The sequence below is a fragment of the Aspergillus viridinutans genome (assembly GCF_018404265.1).
Source record: "Aspergillus viridinutans IFM 47045 DNA, scaffold_2, whole genome shotgun sequence".
Taxonomy (NCBI): Eukaryota; Fungi; Ascomycota; class Eurotiomycetes; order Eurotiales; family Aspergillaceae; genus Aspergillus; species Aspergillus viridinutans.
This window is the reverse complement of record NW_025091218.1, coordinates 283566-297025: the sequence shown is the minus strand read 5'-3', so window position 1 is coordinate 297025 and position 13460 is coordinate 283566. Positions and strand designations below refer to the sequence as shown.

The following is a 13460-nucleotide window of genomic DNA, read 5'->3' as shown; positions in this document are numbered from 1 at the left end:
GTGAGGGAAAAAATCTTGTGCACAGTGAAAGTACGGCTTCCGATTTGCTTGCCCTGGTTCCTTCAAGATATACATTTTGACGTGCTCATTATTCGCATATCTGCTCCCTGTACCTATTAATGGCCAAAGCCTCAGGCAACCAACACAGATATGGCGGCCACCAAGTGAGGGTATTTCGACGGTGGATCTGGATCAGCCCATATCTGGCCGTTACATTCACAGCCTATCCGGATATTGCTCCCATAATGTAGCATCAAAAGAGAAATCAACTATCAATCTGCACCTTTTAAACAGCTGTAGTGTTTGTTGATGGTCATCTAGATGATGCGTTATCAGTGACGTCACGCTATCGTGCGACATATCAACCATCAGTCCATCACCTACCCGAGTACACTTAGTACACTTAGTACACTTTCATTCTGTTTATACAAAACTATCAATCGCAAGAATGCCTACAAAACGCGCGAAAAAAGCCACCTCGGCAGCAAAAAACCCTCCATCTCCCCCACTGTCCGAGAAGAATGCCACGACAACAAACCAACCCGAACCCGAGCCCAAGCCCAAGCCCGAGCCTGACGAGCCCACTGACCATGCCAGCCCACCCAGCTCCCTGCAAAGCGAGATCACAGACACCGTCCCCTTCGACTCAGACGAAGAAATGCCCGAGGAGACCGAACACACCGTCATCGAAGAAGCAGACAAACAGAAAAGAGCCGGCTACGCAGGCGGATACAACGCCCTCAAGTCATTCAAGGGCCAAGTATACTCCGGGATGGCAGTAGGCGGCTCCCACACCTGGACCTACGACTCGGGGACCTGGAAAGAAACGAAGGAAGAGCCGGATCTCTGGCGGGTCGACTACCGGACCAACAAGCGGCGAGCGCGCAAGGCGCCGGAGGGGAGCGGCGCGCCTGTCGGAACGGAGTACCACTGGCTGATAGTGGCGCATCAGCATGTGAAGAAGGTTGATGCAAACACGTATGAGACGCATTTGACGGGCTCAAAGTACAAGTTGGCGTACAAGTCTGCGTCGTCGAACTCGTGGTCGATTCCTACGGTGAAGAAGCAGCGCGAGAGGGAGGTGGAGCTGCTTGAGGATGCGAAGCAAAGGGTTCAAGGGCTGCCGCCGGTGTTGGCGACGGAGAAGATTAGAGTGGAGAAGCATGAGAAGGGGCAGCAGAGGTTGGATAGCATGTTTACCAAAGCTGGAAGTGCGGATTCGGGGTCGAAGAAGAGGAAGATTGATACGACCTAGTCGGGTTCACTAGTATTCTAATGTAGCTGTTAGTGAGTGAATATACCAAGATTTTGTCTGTTGCACTGGCACCTACACTATTAATGTTCGTATACTAGATATCCATTATCTGGGTGATACTCGTCATGGTTGAATTAAATGACCTCAAAATGCGGCGTACGGGAAACGGTCGTCGTATTGCAGCCGACAGATGATTTACTGTCCTGAAGAGTCGACCTTGATGTACTCGATTCATCACAACACTCCAGACAGGAAAGCCTCAGGTATGAAAGAACTCAGAAATCATGAATGAAATTGTCCTCAAGGACAATTTCCAGCCAAGGACGGCTAAATTGACGGTTCAATTGTACCCCCGCAAATCTCGGGGTAGCAACAACCGATGCCGTCTTGGCTACAGGAAATCTGGGGTATAAAGCTCCTGAATGATGAATCCGGAGTCGGTAGAAGTTCAAACTGTCAATTGCTCTCAATATGCGGGGAATTTCGTCGTTCTGTGTTGTGTTCCTTGCCGCTGTGGCACAGGCTAGATATATTGTCCCCGGAGGCCGATGGCGAGATACCAACGGGGACCTGGTCAACGCTCATGCTGGCGGCCTTCTCTACGATGACAAGTCGGGCAAGTTCTGGTGGTTTGGCGAGTACAAGATTGAAGGCCAGACGGAGGGTGGCGGTGTCTCCGTGTATAGTTCGGAGGATTTGGCGACGTGGGAGCCTCACGGGTTGGCTTTGAGTATGACGGTCGGTCTCTTGAAAGCTGTCTGGCTGATATTCTACAGAACCGGTTGAGGGACATCCGTACATTTCCCCCAAGCACATCATCTAGCGTCCCAAGGTGGTCTACAGTGAGGAGTCGAATCAGTACCATGTATGATCTCCTCTCTAGCTATACTTCTTTCTAACAAACATAGATGTGGTGGCATGCGGATAATTCCACTTATGGATGGCTCCTGCAAGGATTCGCTACTTCCGACAACATCACCGGCCCCTATACCTTTGTCGACGCAGCGGCACCACTGGGCAACTGGTCGCAAGACTTTGGGTCCTTCACCGACTACAAGGACGGCCGCTCGTATGCGCTCTACTCGAACGGCGACAGCAAGTATGGACGCGATGTCTACCTTACCGTGTACAACAAGAACGTCACCGCACTGGAGGAAGTCGTCTACCGCTTCCCAAAGTTCGATCTGGAGGCGCCGACCATCATCCAAACGGAGAAGAGCTATTGGGCGTTGATGAGCCACAAGACTGGTTACCGGCCGAACAGTAAGTGAGCGGTAGCCTTGACGGTAATTGCAATGACTGACCGAGAAGACGTCGTTGCGTTCCGCGCCGACTCGCTCAGCGGTCCCTGGTCCCAGCCATTTATGGTTGCTCCTCTGAACACACGCACGTTTAACTCGCAGTCTGGTTTCTCCCTTCGGATTAAGGGGACGAAGAAGACCACCTATTTGTACATTGGTGATCAGGTAAGTTTATCCTTGGCAGGATGAATGGGAGGTAATGAGTACAGTGGGATTCCAACTCCCTCTGGGAAAGCCGGTACATCTGGCTTCCGATGGATATCGACGAGACGAAGAAAACACTCGACCTGGTCTGGAACGACGTCTATGACCTCAACGTGTATGTCGTCAGCCAATTGAATGAGGAAGTACTGACGGATCTAGCAAAACCGGGGAATGGAAAGCCATTAGCGGCAAGACATACACTGCCAGGAAGGCCAAAACAAACGGCAATGCGTATAAACAGGAAGCTGTATGTCCTCTGTTCGGTCCAGCTCAGTCGCAATGCTAATTGAGTAGAACTTTGCAACCGACGGTGTCATCCTGACGGGGATCTATGGCAATGACAGCACAGTGACATTCGAGGGCATTGAAGGAACTGGCAAGCCACAATGGGTGTCTTTCTACTACCAGAGTACGTCCTCTTCGCCTTATCAATTTCCATGCTAATGTTATAGATATCGATGACATGGGCTTCGGCGATCAACGTAAGTATATTTCCATCAGGCAGAACCAGCAGCGGAGCTAACAGTACCAGCGGGAGGCACCCCTGATCGCGTCGGTGGCTCATGGCAGCTCCGTCGCATCAGCAGCGTCGTGGTCAACGGGAATACCCCAAACGTGGAGACGCTTTATCAGAGGGATACGCACAAGAGCATCATTCTTTCGGCGCCGCTGCTGCTGACGCTGGAGAAAGGCTCGCATAATACCATTACTGTCGGAGGATTGTACAACGGATTTGATTATAAGGGTGCAGATCTGGATAAGATTGTGGTGTATCCCCCTGAGCCTTGATACTGGTGAGTATGCAGAGAATGAGGCCGTTAGATTATGTCCCCAGGACAGTTATGTGGCTCTTTAGAAGTACCGTGAGCATAGTATGACCATATTGATCATCAAGAATTGTGTGCACTATCTTAATTCATGTTAGTGAACATATCGCCGGCAAGGGTGAAAAGGGAATATAGAGTTACACAGACAAAAGCCATAGACAATTCCGTCACAATGTGGAGGAATAATGATGCTAGCTGTATACCATTACATCTAGATCGATTATTTCACTCAAATTCTTCAAATTCCCCATCAATCCTTATATTATAACCGACTGTTAAGGCTCGAAACAATGTTCTTGTCGAGTTATGGTTGATCCAATGAATAGGCGTAGCTGAATATAAATTTTAACTTGGGTGGCAATTACAACAAAAGGACTGGTACCTCAGTGGTAGAGGGTGAGATTGCAATAACATCGCAAGATGTGTACTGTAATATCTTGAGGTCCCGTGTTCGATCCACGGTCAGTCCTATTTTTTTGTTCTTTTTTCCGTCCCATCTTCCCATCTACGCCAAGACAACAACTCCACCAAAGCATGCATGCAATTACAAGTTTAGTCGCTGATATTGTTGTTCACTATTGAATTTACCCTACCACCACGACTCGAAAGGCGCCATTTCATGCATGAGTCTCTATTCAGCAACATGGTAACCTGAATAATTTAGTGCTCGTAATACACAGTTGGAACGAAATTGACTAGAACCGTATTGTCATAGAGAGATCCTCCTATCTCCAGCGCCCCGTCCCTCGTCTCTCCAACGAGCAGCATCCACGGGACGCCACCTTATAAGCATACTCGCGATGCTATGAATACCTTGATCCATAGTCTGCCGTAGAGCCACCGCCAACTGTGTTTCTTGTGCCTGACGGCGCTGCTATCTGGAATTTACAACAAAAGGCCTGTAGGCTCCATCCACACCTCGATCCCTTTTTTCAAGATTATGTCCAATCATTTCGACACTCCTGACGGGAATAACGGATCCCAACCGGTGTGTTCACACTTTTTGTGGCCTAGCAGTCATTTTGGCTGACAGCAGATAAATTAAGCATTGCAGTTTATTGCTGCAGAACGGTAGTAGACTCCTGGGGTTATCACTGGCTAAGGCTTGATAGGCAAAACTATTGTTATTGTACTAGTGCTCACTGCGCAACCCCTGCTCTTACTATCATGCACAGAATCTGCATAATTTCAGTCACGGTCTATAGCTGAGTTCTGAACACCTCAGAGGGTCATAGATGACCGGCGACGGACGGCACTGCCGTCGGGGCCTGAGACAATCCAGGTGCCGTCCCCTAGGGGTTCAAAGTCGTAATTATCACGCGAGTGGGCCTCGAAGCGACCGAGCGGTATACCTGAACACAGGTCGATGCTATAGTGGCAGTGCCACTCCTTATCATCCTTCTCGCCCGCGATCGTGATGACCGCGATGTCCGCATTGAGGAAGCCGCCGTTCCAGTGCGTACATGCTCCATCATCCCCATACTCGTAGCCAAAAGCCTCGACAGGTAGCCGCAGTACCACCTCGCCACGGGGAAAGACATGAAAGGCGATGTCGTACCGGCTGTGGTGGACAGTCATGAACCGCCGCCCGTCGGGCGACAGGTCGACCAAGCATCGATCGTCCCACCCGTAAGAGTGTAAGTCGATATCACCGCCAGTGAGCGCCGCTCGGTACAATTTCACACCGTCCTGGCCCTCGCCCACATCTAGCAGGATATGCCGCCCGTCGGGATGCAGAGCAAGCCGGGCTCCCTGCCCGACGCTATCCAGCTCCGTCCTGGCAACTTCCTCGCCTGTCTCGGCCCGCAGCACGACCAGTATATCGGGCCCGCGATCGGCCATGGCGTCGGGGCGATACACCCACACCCAGGCCCCGTCCAGGGAGAACACGCAATTGGAATGGGGCACGTAGCGCTGGGTGGAGCGAGGTTCTAGGTCGTAGCGCCATAGCAGGTCACTGTTCTGGCTGATGCACACCACGCTGTGGGAGGTAATGTAGACCGCCCGATCCAGGTTCGGGGCCACCGCATGGATCAATTCCTTGCCAGAGGACTCGACCCTGTAGGTCGCTGCCGGCTCCAGAGGCCCGTGTATGCTGCCTGAAACCCGGTAAGCACGTATCTCCCCATCCAGATAGCGTGTGGTTGTCAACTTCATGTCGGCTGGTTATTCCCGACGTGGATTAATTCGACTTTAGATGGTCTGTCGGGTAACGAAAGTCGAGTGGAATCTGTTGCCTGTAGCACGGTGTGCATAAGATCTTGAATGGTCAAAATGTTATCTGACTGATGTGTCTGTTCATCCCATTTCGAGTTCTAAAAATATCTAGGTTATATACTAGCGTAATAGCGCCTTGGCATTAGGGTTTGGGAATTAAGCTCGTCTCTGGACTCGTGGTGCCACCGGATGGTGCATGGACACGTCTGCATGCTTGTTTAATATGCATCAATATGGCTGCCTGATTACTTGTCTGTATCTACCATGGAGATACATGGATGGAGAGACATTGATTCGGGTTGCCGACTACTTGCCGACAGTCAGACCAGCGCAATCATGCACGATGAAGTAAAGGATATATACATGTGATATCATATAGATGCATTAATATAAGGCCCCTCTCCCTCCCATCATCTTCATCAGTTGCCAGCCACTGAAAATGAACGAGAGGATATACGAATTAGACAGGCAAGGCGATATCACCTTCCTCATCTACGATGTCCCCGAGTCCCTCCCACAAACCCTAGACCAACTTCACCCCCTCTTCCTGGATGGTTCAATACCAAAAAGCACCTCACCTGCAGCGGAGGGAGACGAAACCAACCAAACCCCCCAAGCAGTACTCAAGATCCGCGCCTCCTCAAAACACCTTACCCTCGCCTGCCCCCAGTTCGCCCGCACCCTGCACAGCGACTTCCAGGAATCCCAAGACCTCCATCAAAAAGGCCACCTGGACCTCGAAATCGACAACTGGGATCCCGCCGCCTTCCCAATCCTCATGCTCATCCTGCACGGGCGCACGCGTCCCGTCCCGAGGAAACTGACGCTCAGCAAATTCGTCGACTTCGCCGTGTTGGTCGATTACTACGAGTGCTACGAGGCGGTCGAGGTCTTCACCGATATGTGGATCAGGTCGCTGAAGAAGACGGCTACGGCTTCGATGTCGTTGGCCCAGGTGGAGGAGTGGCTGTTTGTCTCCTGGGTGTTCCAGCATCGGCAGAGTTTTGCGCTGGCGTGCGGGTATCTTCGGGGGAATTTGACCAGCAGATTCTGTCCTGAGTTGCCGGTTCCACAGCGAGTATGCGGTATGTTTTATGGATTTTTGGTCGGGCCCGGGACTGATGCAGGTAGATGCGATTGATCGTGCACGGGAGGATGCTATAAGCAGGATTCTCGACCGGTTGCATGGCCGGGTGGCGGTGCTGCGCTCGGACAAGGTGCAGTGCTCGTATGAGTGTGACTGCGTGCTTCTTGGGGCGCTCACGAGGCACATGCATCGGCTGGGGATTCTGGAGAGACCGGCGCCGCCTTTTGAGGGGATCGCGGTCGAGCAGCTGGCGGGGGTGGTGGTGCCGAGGTGGTACGAGCGCGGCGGCGAGATCCAGCATTCGTGTTTGGCGACGCTGGATTTCAATTCCTCGCTGAGGGGTTCTGGGGATGCGCTGAAGGTTGTGGATTTGGACCAGTTGACCGAGTTAAGGAGGAAGTGACTGTTACCGTGACTGTGTAGTCATCCAGACGTCTATGTCTATATGCAAATTACAATGTAATTTGGAACCGCGGATGCGTGCGTATCCTCGCCCCAAATATGCTCACCCCAAACTTCCAAAACAGCATCGGACACAAGCACATCGCCAGCGCAATAAACGCCAGCACCGAATTCCCCCACCCCAGCCCCAGCGACTCATACATCGACGGCCCCGCCAGCGGGAGCACCGCACCGATCAACGACCGCAGAACTGTGCTCGCGGCCGTCACTGAAGCACATGTGTGAAATAAGAATCGACCAGGTACCTATTCGCCGGCATGAAGACGGTCATGAGCCCAATGGCAAAGACGTCTGTCCCGAGGATCGGCACGATCCAGTGCACCCCTGCCTCGGCGGACCAGCCGTACCAGAATAGCCCCGCGGGGACGAACTAGCATCTGAACAGCATGGGCGGGAGCCGGGACTCCGAGGTGAAGCAGCCGCGAGCGGAGTGGGCGGCGGCGATGCGGTTGGCCATAACGCCGTAGACGACAAGGCCGATGACGCAGCCGATGCCGAAGCACAGGTAGGCGAGGCCGGCCGGGCCGGGGGAGAAGCCGTACTTAGTTTCGAAGATGGAGATGGTGGTGAATATGAGGTAGCGGTAGCCGTAGCGCGCTTTCTTCTTGACCGGCCAGTTGAAGGGATTGGTGATACCATCGGGGCCATCCCAACTGACCAGATTCGGGTCTTCTCTGGGAAGATCATGTTGATCTTGTGAAGGAGAGACCAGTGCCTGGTCTGGAGATACTGAGGTGTCTCTATCCCGGCCCTGCTCCAGGTCAGTGGATTTGCTGGGAGTGGAATCCTGCGTGGTGATGTTTGGATATTACTCTTTTCATTCTCCAGCTGGAAGACATGGGCCCAGTAACATTGCAACAAAGGCAAGCTCTCGATAAATACTACAAGACTAAACCGTGAAGGGCAATGAATAACGCTCGTCTCCATGTCACATTCCTCCATTCGGGCTAGCGTGATAGTTGTTTCCCTCCTTACATAGTACAATCATCGAATATCCTGATTCATCATTCTAGTTTTGAAGGATATTCATAGCCGGGATAGTTTTCCGGCCAAAAAGACCAATCATCTGTCGCGTTATGACTGCTTCGTGGGGTTCGGCTACTACGAACCCTGTGAAGCTTTTGGCCGGCGGGAATAGCTGTTTATCTGCCCTTTATGCCTTGACTTCATATCTGGCCTGATGCTGAGAGTCTGGACAAGTGCTAGGTTACTCTTGATTTCGTTTATACTGAGATTGTGTCTTTCCGGCTCTTTCAGCTCGATGATCAATCCAGAAATGCGTACTATTCAGGCTATTCTGGGCGTGTGATCTAATCCCTGATACCCCCTTACTTCTTATTTTGATCAGCTCAGCAGAATAATAACCAAAATACGGTCAGAAAGTATGAAAAGTCCTATCACCTACCCCATCTGCCAAGCCAAATATCGATCATGACGGGGCGTGACTTGGGGAGACTTCAGCTTCACTGTCCGAGCCTCTATTACTTCATAACTATACCGGGGCTGCGTCAACCTCATCTCGGTGGCTTGCGCGCAGTCAAAAAGTTACGCTAAGGATTTATAACTGAGAGTCCTCCAATATTATAAAATATTGGTAATATATTAGGTAAATTTCAAGCTATAAACTTCAGGATGCCCGAAAATCAGACCACTTTTGGCTTCCGTAAACTCACAAACCTCCACCTCCCAGAGGGCCACCCCTGGTTGATTTCTAATCTAATGAGTCCCTAATCATCTTTTCATCCATACTGTTATGGTTGTGGCGACTTTCCTCGATGACCTGGATAGCCAGTGCTGTAGTGAAACCACGATCGAAGATCTTCTTTCCCACAATGGGGACGGAGTAAAGGTAACCTGGCTCCCATCCACCATCTTCGCACTGCATTCCAGTCAGTCTCTCCATATCTTGGTAGTTGTCAACTCCCATTGCATAGCAGACACTCAGTCGCATCCCTAGAACCAGGCTGTCGCCAGGGAGCCCAATACGCTCCTGAATGCGCTCCTTCAGAAGAGAGCTAAATCTTTCCTCTAGGTCCGGGTCACAGGTCCGCTTCAGGAGACGACAGACGTAGAACAGGAACCATTCCGCAGTCTGATAGTAATACGTCCCGTCGACGTATGCTCTGTGTAAAAGGACCTGGTAAATCCAGTTGATAGTCTTTCGAAGCTGCTGCCCCCGCCGATGAATATGAAATGCGAGGAAAATGTTTACGCAAGCGACTGGGTCTATGCGCGGTCTCGTTTTATCGAAATATACCTTACCGCCGAGTATTGTCAGTCTTGGCTTTGCTCCTTTATATCAGGGGCTGTACCTGGATGAGGCCATCAGGACTGAGGTATTCAAGCATTTCATCGAGCATTGAATGCACCATTGCATCCTCATGCGGTAGCAATTGTATGGCAAGGGACGTTGTATCCAAGTCATTCGGAGGGTTCATCTTGGTGAAGGTTGGCTGCTCTAAACATTTTCATCGTGTTAAAAGCCACCAGTTTCTGTATTGATGAGACAAGGAAGATCGAGATTTCATACCTATGTAATAGTTCCATGTCCGTTCTTTTGCGTAGTCCGGCTGCTTGTATGTGACCAACTCTCTTTAAAACAATTAGAATGAGCATTTTCGAAGACGGGAAGAAAAAAATAATACTCCTCTCCTGTGGTCTCCAAAATTAGGAGCTGCACGTAGTTCTCCCTAAGAGAAGTACCGCAGTCCGTGAAGGGATGCAATTTCTTAGCGTTGCGTTGGAGGAATTCATTCCCTCGAATAACTGGATCACTGAGGGCGTTCAGCATGTTCCGGGGTAGCGCTTGAGAACTCCCAAACAAAATTCCATGCATTCCCAGCGAACGCGCCATGACGACATTTTGCATATCACGACCTACGAATATTGCCTTTGCGGGGTCGGTCTTGGTGGAATCAAGGGCATGCTGGTAAAAGCTAAGACGAGGCATTCGTGTACCAAGTGCGAACGATGTGAAAATATCGTCAAAGTTGGCCAGAAACTCGTTCCCCCATCGCTGGCGAAGTGCATCATAATCCGTCCTTGCGATGTTCCAGACAGCAACTATTCTCAGGGAGCCTCTAGTTTTATATTTCATCTGGAAGATTGAGGAAGCTAGTTTCCTGTCATAGTCGATTATTTCCCTGCAGGTAGAGATAGCATCACTCAGAGCAAGGGCGTCAAGACCAAACTGTTTGCTGAGCAACTCGTAGCACTGCTGCTCGTCTATCTCACCGCACTCATAACGCATCCAAGTAGACGTTGACTGGAGACGTTTGAAAGAGGGAATCGGGACGGTAACTCTCTCGGGGAACATTTGAGGTATGTTTATCAGCACACCCCCAAGTTCGATGATCAGGGTTGTAAACTTCATGTTTGAACGAACGGCCATGGCTACAGACCAAGCGAGCGGGTTTTGGAATAGATCGTAAAATGTATTTCAAAATCGATTAGAATGGACTCAAAGATGAAACCTGTTGACTGAAGCCCCGTAGCAGGCAAGCGAAGCGCTCTTAAGTATCGGCTTTTCTCTTCGCTCGCAATATCGTCGAGGCAGTGGCAGATATCCGCGGTTACACGGATCCCCGAACAGTAAGAGATGAGAACAAGGAAATCAGCATCACCTGCAACCTGCAGGAAACTCATTTTCTGGAATGGACGAATGGAAAGTAGAGAAGTAGGAATGACGAAATCTTGCTATAAGTCTGACTTGCGGCTTCGCTTACATTATTGGGCATCAGCAGTGCTGTAATCCGGTTTTCACTCCTCATTCACCCTCCAAGAGACCCATTACTTCTTTTCCCACTCTGTTTGTTGTCTGCTGCAGCCTCGATCATGTCGTCAGTGATCTGCAGTTGACCTCATGATATCCTCGTCTATCTGGAAGAAGTGTGCTACAGAACCGGACAGAAACGCTTGTAAATCAAGGGTCCTATTCAATGCCAATCGGTGGGATGTCCTTGTTCTTCAGTACTCCTACAAATACTGTATTCAACTATCTGCAGAATGATAAAAAGACGCGTTGTCCATAATAAGAAGGGACTTTGGTTCTGATCATTTTCGACAATGTTTGGGGACCGTTCGATAAAATCTTCGAAACAGCAGCATCAGTTGAGCCCCCGGAAGGCACAAGAGGGGACAAATTGTGGTGAAATCTGGATACTTGGACAGAGCGCTGCAGGCCGTTTCTGACATGCAGGTATGACAATAAAGAAGACATGAGTGGCCGCAGTACCGTACTAAAAAGCTATGTATGGACAATATCATACTAGGATAAGGTTCGCCTAGATGTTCTCCACTTTCCCGATGGACCAATCATGGCAGCCATTTCAGGGTCAAATTCTGTTGTATGTTTTCGCTAAGTTTAGATAGGGTGTGACGATGCTCAGGTGTGGGACCTAGCGTGCAGGAATCGGAATCCTCCCAGACTATGTGCTACACTACGGCGAGGTTAGGCTCTCCGCACCTAGAGGACATTCGCAACGATAGCTATTCCTCTTAAGAGGTACTCCATTACATATAGAATGTGAGGACCTGTGAAATCGACACCGAAAATGACCACTACTGAGGCCATAAACACCCGCATTTCCAGCTATAACTCTCAGTGGTGAGCCACTGCCTTAACTATAGGACCGAAACCGCACCATTTCGAGGCCTACCGGTTGCCCTATGTATAAAACAATATAGACCCCACTAACAGGGATACCCAGAGAAATCCTTAAGATACGTAGCGTATCTTGGCAGGGTTCGAGAAACAATCGAAGAGTGTAACTGGTGACACCAGTTGTGGGACGTACTGTACAGCTGGCCAACAACCTTGAAAACTGTCAGAAATGCTACTGCTACTAGTAATATTACTCAATAGAATAGGCTGTCAATAGGCAACATTTTGATAAAAGTAGAGCTAGCTAGATACTGAACGAGTGTGGTGATAATGAGAACTGTAAATAAAGAGAGACACTGGGAATGTATGAATACATCACCCCAATACAGACAGAATCCACTGCTTGTTCCAAGCCCTCCTTGACGTAAGATCATTGGCATTGGGAGACACGAACCATCTCAGGCCTTTGATGAGCTAGAGAATAAACAAAACAGCTAAGGATTCTGTTTCTTGCGGAATTGTATAATTGGTTCAAACTGGGGTCTGGAAGTCAACCGTCTTGTGGTACTCATCGTATTCACAGTGGCGGCGATCAGTTTTGCACTGTAGATGAAGATTAGATGATAAGAACAGATGAAATGACCCGGAATCGAATCAGAATTTACCCTCTTGTTGGCAGCCGAACCGCAATTGACTACCTGGTTCTTTCCACCCTTTAGGTATGTGCACGTGTTATATTTCAAGCTGCATTCCTATAAAGTGGTCCAGAAAGGTATCTCTATGTAGACATCTCATAAGACGAACTTACTCCTCCAAATTTACTAAGCTGTACGTCTCGGGCATCAAGATCGTCCGACTCGGTCACGATGGGGTTGGCAATCGCGCCCATTGCGGCGATCAGGACAATGGCAATGCTGGTGTGCATGGTGGAAGATTGGTCTTGTAGAAGATTGCGGTATTGATGAGATTGATACTTTACAAATTAGAGCGCCGTGAAGGTGTCTTATATAGACAATGCCGGATACTTTCTGCGATATTTGACAAATACCATCCTCAAATTCGATGCAGGGCCGCGGTCGAAAGATCATCCAAGCTATCCAATAAAGATATGCCTCATATATCCAAAAAATCTCAACTTGTTAGGTGGTATGATCTCCAAATTCAGATATTGGGCTGTCAGCCTGTCAGAACCTACGTTGCTGCCTAGTACTAGTAGGGGTCCAGGGAGAGAAATCTCTCTGTCCCCTTGTTCAAGTTGACCCTTACAACGATTTAAGGTCCCGTCTGGTTCCACCATATCAACTCGTTCACTTCCCCACTGTCTTCTTTCTCTTACCTAGCATTGTCAGCTTTCCAAAATGGACCACCTCCGTGATTCTCTGCTGAGCTCTCTGCCTAGAGACACACCTTCTACCGCAACGATCGATCATGCTCGCAGAGATCAGGAAGGTACACGCCAGTCTGTCGTTCGGGGTGAATTTCAAAGAGGTCCGAGACATGGCCT

General features: G+C 49.9%; 6 protein-coding genes and 1 non-coding gene across 7 annotated transcripts; 4 read left to right on the top strand and 3 right to left on the bottom strand.

Annotated features, from left to right (window-relative positions):
• Positions 1-448: 448 nt before the first annotated feature.
• Positions 449-1255, top strand: Aspvir_003688 (uncharacterized protein; the record flags this gene model as incomplete). The annotated part of the gene is made up of 1 exon (XM_043266938.1): positions 449-1255. The coding sequence occupies one exon, from the start codon at positions 449-451 to the stop codon at positions 1253-1255; it is 807 nt and encodes a 268-aa protein (XP_043122873.1).
• A 471-nt stretch (positions 1256-1726) lies between these two features.
• On the top strand, positions 1727-3549 carry Aspvir_003687 (putative beta-glucanase; the record flags this gene model as incomplete). The annotated part of the gene is made up of 10 exons (XM_043266937.1): positions 1727-1985; positions 2032-2050; positions 2099-2120; positions 2164-2518; positions 2567-2721; positions 2766-2875; positions 2920-3007; positions 3055-3169; positions 3213-3242; positions 3293-3549. 10 exons carry the CDS (start codon positions 1727-1729, stop codon positions 3547-3549), a joined length of 1410 nt encoding a protein of 469 aa, XP_043122872.1.
• A 410-nt stretch (positions 3550-3959) lies between these two features.
• Aspvir_003686 lies at positions 3960-4057 on the top strand. Its single transcript has one exon. It is a non-coding gene; the product is annotated as a tRNA-Cys (tRNA).
• A 751-nt stretch (positions 4058-4808) lies between these two features.
• Positions 4809-5744, bottom strand: Aspvir_003685 (uncharacterized protein; the record flags this gene model as incomplete). The annotated part of the gene is made up of 1 exon (XM_043266936.1): positions 4809-5744. One exon carries the CDS (start codon positions 5742-5744, stop codon positions 4809-4811), a length of 936 nt encoding a protein of 311 aa, XP_043122871.1.
• Positions 5745-6243: 499 nt separating this feature from the next.
• Positions 6244-8053, top strand: Aspvir_003684 (uncharacterized protein; the record flags this gene model as incomplete). The annotated part of the gene is given in 5 exon segments (XM_043266935.1): positions 6244-6889; positions 6936-7290; positions 7323-7572; positions 7595-7696; positions 7709-8053. The coding sequence occupies 5 exon segments, from the start codon at positions 6244-6246 to the stop codon at positions 8051-8053; spliced, it is 1698 nt and encodes a 565-aa protein (XP_043122870.1).
• A 1011-nt stretch (positions 8054-9064) lies between these two features.
• Aspvir_003683 (uncharacterized protein) lies at positions 9065-10744 on the bottom strand (the record flags this gene model as incomplete). Its single annotated transcript, XM_043266934.1, has 4 exons — positions 9065-9490; positions 9666-9811; positions 9884-9945; positions 9999-10744. 4 exons carry the CDS (start codon positions 10742-10744, stop codon positions 9065-9067), a joined length of 1380 nt encoding a protein of 459 aa, XP_043122869.1.
• A 1743-nt stretch (positions 10745-12487) lies between these two features.
• Aspvir_003682 (uncharacterized protein) lies at positions 12488-12881 on the bottom strand (the record flags this gene model as incomplete). The annotated part of the gene is made up of 3 exons (XM_043266933.1): positions 12488-12559; positions 12622-12708; positions 12765-12881. The coding sequence occupies 3 exons, from the start codon at positions 12879-12881 to the stop codon at positions 12488-12490; spliced, it is 276 nt and encodes a 91-aa protein (XP_043122868.1).
• Positions 12882-13460: the final 579 nt, after the last annotated feature.